This window comes from Eublepharis macularius, chromosome 13, assembly GCF_028583425.1.
Source record: "Eublepharis macularius isolate TG4126 chromosome 13, MPM_Emac_v1.0, whole genome shotgun sequence".
In the NCBI taxonomy this organism is placed as follows: Eukaryota; Metazoa; Chordata; class Lepidosauria; order Squamata; family Eublepharidae; genus Eublepharis; species Eublepharis macularius.
In genome coordinates, this window is record NC_072802.1 from 33,866,497 (window position 1) to 33,876,012 (window position 9,516).

Below are 9,516 nucleotides of genomic sequence, written 5' to 3' on the forward strand. Positions count from 1 at the left end.
ACAAAAGCCCTCACTGCAAAACACCCCCCCCCCACACACACACTGCTAAAGTATGCTTGCTTATCTGTTTATATATAGTTGTCTTTTTTTACTACGGAATGTTTCACACACAGACACACATATAGATGGAAAGCAGATGAAGTACATCTTGTTTGTACAAAATTTCAGCCCCCCCCCCCCCGGTTATGTCTGACAGTCTGGTTTTCCTTGGGTGGCTGGTTTTTTTGCATCCTCTGCATGATCACAGGTCCCTTCCTGCCTCCCCCAAAGGAAGTGGTTAATGATCTTTGCTAGCACTTGTTAGAGTGGCTACATGGTTTAGTTGAGGGATTTGTGCAGAATGTTCTTTTGCTTTAAGTCTCAGGTCTGCAATACTCGAGGTTTTCCTTTCGGCTGCTATTGGGTCAGCGAAGGCCGTCGCAACGGGGTCTGCTGAGGAGCCAGGAGCTTTCATTAGGACTGAAGCCGTTGTCACAAGAGGGTTTAGAGCACTGAGGAACCTGTATTCACCGCAAGAGAAAAGGAAGGTCAAGATGAATTACTTCGGAGAACAATATTTGCTTCCTTGTGAGACAAAGGAGACAAGAGTTGGGATTTGCTACAACTTTCCTTTTTCAAAGCATTGCTATCATGTCTCTCTAGAGGTAGCTCAAACAGAATTTTAAGAAACCCACTCAAAATTACAACAAATGAACCAAATATTAAGCAGTAATATGATTGCAATTCAGCTTTCTGTGTCCACATTCCTTTATATACATCCTATTCTTGCAGTCCTGACAGTTCTGCAGTACAGACCAATATTATCCCCTTTCTACAATATGAGAAAATACCAGCTTACCTAAGTGAGTTCATGGCAGAGATGAGATTTGAACCAGGAGCCTCTGTGAATCACACTTAATGCTCCCTTTACTATTTTCTCTGGCCAACCACAGCTTGTTGGTCAACAATTTCAGGAAAGACCCTTCCTGCCGAACTTTAAGAGGCCAGGGAGATCATTTAAGGAAAGGCACTCTCTGGGACAGAGAGCACTGGGCTGCTTTGGACTTTTGTTATTCCTATGCAAATCTGCTTTTCGTAAGGTATCTCACTTTGCTAAAATAGTTTTGAACTGTTTCCACTGACGCACGTTAAAAGGCATGTTTAAAATACAGTACCACTATTGATGCTTTACAAAGCAATATAGAAAAAAATCTAAACAAAACACCAAAGACAGGATTCTGCCCTCAGAAGCTTGAAATTTTGAGATCGAGAAAAGAGTGAAATAAGGCTTAAAGTTGTCTCTTTCATTTGGGTCCAGTTTAAAGTGCACTTCTTCCTGTCCTTTCAAGAACAGTCCTTCAGTTTGCTTTAGCAGATCAAACATATATTTGCCTCATATGACCACTATACAATCTACATGTAAACATAGAATGTGCCCATTTTCTTCTGTGCTCAATTCAAAGTGCTGGTAATTGAAAGTGCTAAAATAATTAAATGGCTTGGGCCCAGGATATCAAAAGAACTACCTTCTTCCATACATTCCTACCGATAATCTACTGAGGCCCTGTTCTACCTGCTTCTTCTTTTGGAGGTAAAGCAGACAGTATCTATGAATATACAACCTTTTCAGGTGTGGTATTCCAATGCTGGAATTCCCACCCCGGGATGCTTGCTCGGCTCCAGGTTTGCTATCCTTCCTTGGTTAGGTCAAGACTTATTCTTCCACACTTTTAAATAAGATTTCCCTTTTTCCTTCACTTTCCTCCTCCCCTGAAAGCCCCTTAGGATATTATTTCATTCAGTCACTACTTCTGGTCTTAGTTCTGCTTATTTTACTGAGGCAGATTTGTTATCAAATGGCTGGGATTGTCTTCTTGCTAAGATCTGGTTTTAATATTTTAGCTGTTTAGTTTTATTTAGTCTGCTGTTTTTATGTTTTGGAAATGAAGTTTTAATATTTTTAAGATGTTTGTTAAGTAACTGGGAACCAGATTCTGGCAGGAAATAAACATTTACTGTAAACAGGAAATAAACGTTTACAGTAAACAGAAAAAACCAAATTTCAGCTAAATAAATGGAATATTCAAACAGACCTGTATCCACATGTCCTTGGATCTTGCACTGTTGTTACACTACAGCAATCGTTTTCAACTGGGTTGGCTTGCTCACACAAGAGTAACTGCTGCAGAACAATTATGCAGTATCCTATGATGTGTGGATACAGCACATGATAAACCAAACCATGGTTGGGAACGGGGCTTGCTTTGGATTCTCTAGAGTACTTCTGCTCATCACACACAAGCCATGTCTGCTTCCATCTCCACCCTCCTAAATGCTCCATGCTGGTTCATCACTTCCTCCAAACCAGCCTCACTCAGTGGGTACTTTGCAAGCAGCTTCCATACTGCAACAGCGAGGAGGTGGCATTATTAAGGGAACAAACCTAAGCAGGTCTACTAAGAGGTAAGTCCCATTTTATAGAATATATATAATGGGTCTTACTTCCAAGAAAGTGTTCTTAGGATTGCGGCCTAAGCCAGTTCGGCTGCAGTCCAGACCACTAACATTTTATTTTATTTTAAAATACTAATATGCCTGCATTTCTCCTGAGAAACTTGAAATATAACCTGCCCCTCCCAACACCCCATATTCAGGCACCAATGATACAATTGCTTTATGCCCACAACAAATAAGGTCACCATCAGAAAATGAAAACAGTTTCACTCACCCAAACCACATTTCTGTCTAGCTCCACAAGTACAGCACCAAGAACAGCAGCACAAATGCACACAAGATGCCCCCAGTAACACAATGTCAGCCATATATCAAGCAACATCACAACATACCACGGGACATGACATTAAAATTAGTGCACAATTTCAGACATGTTAAGTGATTTGTTATAGTTTTGAATTGAACACTCCAACATGTTTTGATGAGTAATTATTTACAGTTACAGAAACCATCTGCAGCTACTTTCGGGCTAAATCTTGTTTTATGAAGGAAGGGATCCTCCCTTCATCATGAGTTTATGAAGCCGGTTACATTGGCACGCCTTTTTCTTCCATTGCAAGAGAAGAAGAATAAATGCCCCAGTGACCCAAGGGAAAATGTTACAAGATGGACTGTCCTTGCGTTTATAAGATTTGCCCATTTTACTCTAGATGCACAGTTGCAACGCTTATTCACTGCAATCCTATGCGGAGTGTCTCCAGTCTTAGCCCCTAGAAATCCAAGACTGTAGTAACTGTTCACAAGATTTCCCTGTTCAGTTTCACTAGAAGAGCATGAAGTACACTTTTAACTGTCAATGGTAAAGAGTCCAGTAGCACCTTTGAGATTAACCAACTTATTTATAGCATAAGCTTTAGAGCATTTGTAGCATAAGCTTTCAAGAGCCACAGCTCTTTGTCAGATGCATCTGACGAAGAGAACTGTGGCTCTTGAAAGCTTATGTGACAAATAAGTTGGTTAGTCTCAAAGGTGCTACTGTACTCTACTATTTTGCTACTACAGTCTAACACAGCTAACTCCTCTGGATCTCTAACTCTCAATGGGTCACTGAAATGCTTATCTTTTCCATGCCCCCCAATTTTTCTAATCAACAAACCAGGCACACAGTCCAAAGAAGGACAAAACTAGTTATGTGAACATAAGGCTTTTAGCTGATTTTTACTGTAACAGCAAGTTGCCTGGAAAACTACATTTAAAACCAAGGGGAGTTTCAAAGTAGTTCAAAACAAGGGCTGTGACGTAGTGGAAGAGCCTCTGCTTTGCATGCGGAAAGTCCCAGGCCCAATCTCCAGCATCTCCCATTGAAAGGATCTGGTAGGAGGTAATGTGAAAGATGCTCTGCCTGAGACCTTGGAGAGCTGCTGCCAGTCTGAATGGACAGTACTGACCTTGATGGACCAATGGTCTGATTCTGTATAACGCAGCTTCATGTGTGTTGCAATACAGCACTGGAAGGAGGAATATTCACAGGAGAAAAAAAATACCATGGGGTGACCACGTGCTCTTTAGCTTACAGCTGCAGCTCTATGCATACATACCTGAGGGCAAGCCCACTGAACACACTGAAACTTACTCCTGCGTAGTCAAGCACAGCATTGACCAGCAATTAGTAGTTTAGATTTTTGTGAAGGCAACATAAATTATCTTCCCTTTAATGATAAACAGATGAAATTGGAAGGAGTGTATTTATTTTAAATAAATTTAGATCCCATGCAAAATCTCTGCTGATGGAATGGATTTCTGTTAGCAGGTGAAACTCCTCTGCCTCTGTACCCCAAGTGCTGTTCCTGAGGCTCAGGGGACTTGCAGGAATAGCCTGAAGGGGGAAGCTGGTGAAAAATCACCCCCCGTTCCATCAGCAAAAATTTTCTGCTGGAGCCAACCAATTGATTCTAGACTGTAAATCAATACAAAAAACCAGTTCTAAGCATGGTGCCCATATCCCTATTTGCGTAGAACTGGGCTGATAAACATGTATCATGTCATATAACTCAATATGCAGTCTTTGAATTTACCTTCCAAGCTGAGGACTTAAAACTGGGTTTCGGAAAAGGGATGTCCAGGTGAGGCTGCCAAGGCCGAATGGCGTCATTGTTGTTGGACTGAAAGCAGGTGTCATTGATGGCACAGCCATTGTGGAAATTGGCACTGAACGCCAGGTGGGATCCAGGAGAGGAGTTTGACTTAGCGGAACATCCAAGTACAGACCAAAAGGATGCGTCAAGGAGATTCCAGGCACGCTGCCTAAAATTTCAGTTTTTTCTCGTTTCCTCCACTTCGCCCTTCGGTTTTGAAACCAAACCTTCAGAGGGAAACAAACGTAATGATATGCAACTCCAATTCTCTTCTGAAGTCTACAGAATTGAAGCAGAAAGCTGAAAGTACGTTATTGTTAGCAATTGCAAATACAGCCTTGTGAAATCCGCAAACAAGATACTGTTCTTCTTCTTATGAAAGTTTTATCATGGATTAAATACCACGAATAAAATAATATAAGGTTGACTTCCCACCTGTAGCCCAATTTTATGACATTCCACTAATTAACATTGCATTCATATTATTTTTACTTATTCACTCATCTAAATTTATTTTTCCATTCTGCTTTTCAGTCTGAAAGGCTGTTGCGAGACCACTGATGGAACTCGTTCGTTCCAGTTGTACCCACTAAAAAAAAAGGGTGCCAATCTGGTTTTTCCCGTGTTTGAAAGCTGGTGCCCAAGTAATATAATATACACAGTAGTCTTTGCTGCATTCTTCCCACCCATGATTCCAGCTATGGGTTCTGGCCATCTATTTCTTAGCTGTCCTTATTAGAACTTCTATTTCCTTTTAAATGCAAATGATACTTCAAATGCACAAGCAACAGATTTTCAAATACGACTTTCTGAAACTTCTGCATTTCCATTAGCCTCTGAAATTTTAATAATAACATTCAGCATTTTTATGGGGATTTCCACACTGAAAATACTTCACACACACCTTATTACATTGTGATCTTACAACAGCCTTATAAGCTAGGTCTGTATTATTAACCCCATATTGCAGATGAGTGCAGAGTCTGAGAGAGAGAAACTGCAGCATATGTAAGGTCACCTAGCCAGCTCGTAGCAAACGCGAGATCTGAACTAGGAGTCCTCCAAATCAGTCTTTTCTCTTTGCTACTGACATATACTTCCTCATCATACCTACCAAGTTGACATTCTATCCCTCCTTAATGTTCTGATCAATGCCAAAGTGGAATCTACAGGTTTCAGATTGTTGCTTGACTGCACCTTGTCACAAAATATGCTGTGCCATTTTCCAATAGCAGAAATACAAATGTTTTATGATCCCAACTCCTGACAGCCTTATAACTGCATCCTCTGTCCCTTTCTGGGGTTATGGCATTAAATGTATAGGGATATGCTTGAATGCAGTTTTGGCATTATTTTAGCTCACAAGTAAATAGAGAAATGCACAAAGATCAGTATGGGAACAGTGAGAGAGAAAACAAAATTAAGTGAAATGATTGAATCAGTGCACCGGGTTGCTTCACAGAATGACTTCATTAAAAAAGAGCAGCTTATTTTAAGAAGTTTACAATCTAATGTCTAGACAGTAGAGGAAACAAATAGGACAAATGCATATATTCAGTCTTATGGATTTAGGTGCAGTTTTAATTGGGAAAGGAACATGGGAGGGTTAAGCTAGAAAAGATGGGTTTTAAAGAAGGATTTACAGCAAGGTGGTGGCGGTCCCATATAGCTATTCAGGAAAGGGGGTTCAAGTATAAGTGAAAGTGGGGATAGTCCTTTAAGAGAACGAGACACTTCCTGCCACTGATGGGTGACAGAGTTGGAGAGAGAAGTGTCATAGGTGATGCTATAATGGGAAACAAAAGATCAACAGATTCAAAGGGATGGAAAGTGCTGCTATGGATGAATCTTTGTTGTACTTACTAAAAAGACTTTTACAGCTCCACAATTCCATTTGAAGTATTAGGGGGGGGGAGGATTTATACTGTATTTAGTTTGGGAAGTTTTTGTTTTGTTTTGTTATTTTCTCTAGTTCATTAGTGGACATGGATGTACCTTGAACAGAGTCCCTGTTAAAAGGGTAAAGAAGCCATCACTTACTTGAACTCGGGCTTCTGTGAGGTCTAGCCGCATAGCAAGTTCCTCCCTACAAACAGAAAACCATTTTTGTCATATTGGAAACTGAATCACAATTTTAAAAAGCATCAACTTAAACAGAAGAAATGTACCGGTCACCTGGCTTTAAAAAAAATCAACCTACTACCCTAAACCTTAGGCTGTCTCATGCTGGTATGTTTGTAGTTTGCCGTATTGACAGTGACGCATCAGACCATTTTGCTATGCCTGCAGGTCAGATTTCCACTGCAGTGAACGAGACACTGACGACACTGCTTGGGCCAGCAGTGTAGCAGAAGTCAACAAGCAAGGCTTATTTACTAGCTGAGCCGAAGGCGAATCTGTGTGATGCTTGCTGGGACTTGGCAAGTGTATCATCTCTACCTGTTTTGTTTGCTGGCACATCAACATAAGAAGATGATGCATTTTGGCTGGTCCTTGGGGTAACAAAAAAGGTCATTAGTTGTAGATTTTCTGGGATGTATGGCCGTGGTCTTGGCATTACCTGCTAACATTTTCTCTACACATTGACACTGAGAGATCTCTGTCTTTTGGTGCTACACCTCGGAAGATGCCAGTCACAGCTGCTGGAAAAATGGCAGGAACTACAATGCCAAGACCACGGCCATACAGCCTGTAAAAATCTACAACCACTAATGTTCTCTGGCCGTGAAAGCCTTCGACAATATAAAAAAGGTCATCTGTTTCAGAGTTAGGTGTCCCTCTGGGGGAACTAGAATTCTGGACTTACATCTGTTCTGCAAGGTTATTTCTTAACAAAAGTTGTTTCCACACAGAAGTTTTTCCTCAGTCTTTGCTTCCAAAGTGGAATGCTTAAAAAGACAACATAGCCATATGGTGTCCTCTTCCAATGGTCATCTTTGCAAGTTTTCCTCATCTTCAATACATTCTTTCCCAACCTTGCTTTACTACACTCTCTTTTGAACGAATGCTTTCCAAGAGTGTTATTGCACCAGCTGGAAAGGCGCACATTTTCAAAGTACTGCGCTTATTGGTACCATTTTCAAACCACCAGCTCTTTACAGCACTGACTTTCTGGTAAGCTACTGCAGGATTTGGGGCTTTAAAATAATTGTTATTTATAATAATTGCTGATCTTTTAATCCCCCCAAAAGACATCTCTTAATGGAGAAAATGGTGGTAGCGAGGGGCTAATCGCAGGATAACTGTGACGAAAACCCCTGTGTAGAAGCTGCCTTGCCTGAGAACAAGCTTCTGCAAAGAGGCCAACTTGGGGCATCCTTCCATTGAGGTCACCCCGGGTCACCCAGAAATGGAATTGGCCTTCACTGTGAACTGCCATCCTAATCTCGTGTACTAGGGAGTAAATCCTATTGTTCTTGCCGGGTCTTACTCCTGAGTAAACCTGAATCGCAGTGTTAAGGCGAAACACACTCTTTCATCTGCTGCTTTGGACAAAAGCCGTGGGGCGCGGCCGTCCTCTCCTTCCCCCACCTCCAGCCGCGCAAGCCTCAGCCCAGTCGGAAGCTTGCCAGACGGCGCCCCCCGGCCGCGGCTACCTGGTGAAGACGTCGGGGTAGTGGGACTTGCGGAAGGCGCGCTCCAGCTCCTCCAGCTGCAAGTTGCTGAACGTGGTGCGGTAGCGGCGCTGCTTCCTCTTCAGCTGCCCCGGCCCGGCCGCCTCGACGGCCGCTGCGGTTACTGCTGCGCTCTGCTCTTCCCGGCAGTCGCCGTCGACCCCGCCCGCCGCCGCTTCTTCGCCGGCCGGGCAGCCCGGCTTCTCCTCGGCCAGGAGCCGGCCTTGGGAGGGCTTCGGCGGCTCTGCGGGGTCCAGGCCTGGTGAGGTGCGAAGAAGGGGAGATGGGAGCGAAGGGCGGCGAGCAGATGGCCCGCCCGGCGTCGAGCCTCGAGGCGGGTTCCCAGGGGCTGAAAACGCGCGTCGGAAGCGCGTCCGCAAAAGGGACGCCGATGGCCAGAGCCGATCTCCTTATTTGGTTTCTGCGCCCAGGATCGGGAGGCAAAGCCCTGTGCGGCGAAGCCTCGTTCGGTGCAATGGAACGAAGCCCCGCGGCGCAGCGGCCCCTTCGGGAGACGGGAGGGGGGCGCGTGCGGGAGCGCTGGCAGCCGAGCGCCGTCCAAGGGCGCGACTTCAAAAAGGCGGCGTTGGCGAGGGAGCGGTCGGGCTGGAGATTCAGAGCCTCCCCACCCCCGATCGAGAGGGCTGGCGAACCTGCACCGGGGGGCGGGGGCGGGAAAGCATTCTGGGGTGCAGCCCCCCGCGGTGGGTTTGGGAAACGACTCGGGTGCGGCGCCGCCCTTCTCCGCTTGGTCGGAAACTTCCCTGCGACCCCCCAGTGGCGCTCCGGTCCCCCGACTGGACGAGGTGTTCCCGAGGGGCCGCTCCCCTCTCCCGGGAGACCCCCCCGCCGCTCCCCTGGTGCCCCGGTTCCCTCCCGCCGCAACTCACCGTGGCGGCCCGCGGCGGCGCCCCGGCTGCCCAGGATGCTGTCGATGAAGTAGGACGTGAGCAGGTGCAAAGCGGGGCTGGCGGGGCCGGCGCTCTGCATGGTTGCTGGCCGCCCTTCGCCTGGCGCCGGGTTTTATTGGAGCAGCGCCCCGCATTAGCATTTCGTGGGAGGGCAGCAGTTCCCGGGGTAGGAACTTCTGCGCCGCCGCCATCGGGGGGGAAAGACTGGGAGCCCCATTCCCTGTATAGGAGGACGAGTCCCGCCCCTAGAGCTGGAAGTGCGTGGGTTTGTTGGGTTTTTTTGCAAGGAAGCCGGATTAAATCATTGAAGGGACTGGCAGAGCCACCCTCCCACTGAAGGTACCATCTCTCCCCCCCTCCCCCAGACGCATGGCTTCTTAGCCTGGATGGGGACTAGATTCACACTTCCTGTTGCGGAAACAG

The 9,516-nt window shown here is 45.3% G+C and overlaps 1 protein-coding gene across 1 annotated transcript; it reads right to left on the reverse strand.

The window, feature by feature from the left end:
• Positions 1 to 223: 223 nt before the first annotated feature.
• On the reverse strand, positions 224 to 9,172 carry ESX1 (ESX homeobox 1). Its single transcript, XM_054995822.1, has 5 exons — positions 9,073 to 9,172; positions 8,165 to 8,441; positions 6,609 to 6,654; positions 4,509 to 4,795; positions 224 to 500 (listed from the first exon to the last, which is right to left on the reverse strand). Exons 1-5 carry the CDS (start codon positions 9,170 to 9,172, stop codon positions 278 to 280), a joined length of 933 nt encoding a protein of 310 aa, XP_054851797.1. The 3' UTR covers positions 224 to 277.
• Between the last annotated feature and the right edge of the window lie 344 nt (positions 9,173 to 9,516).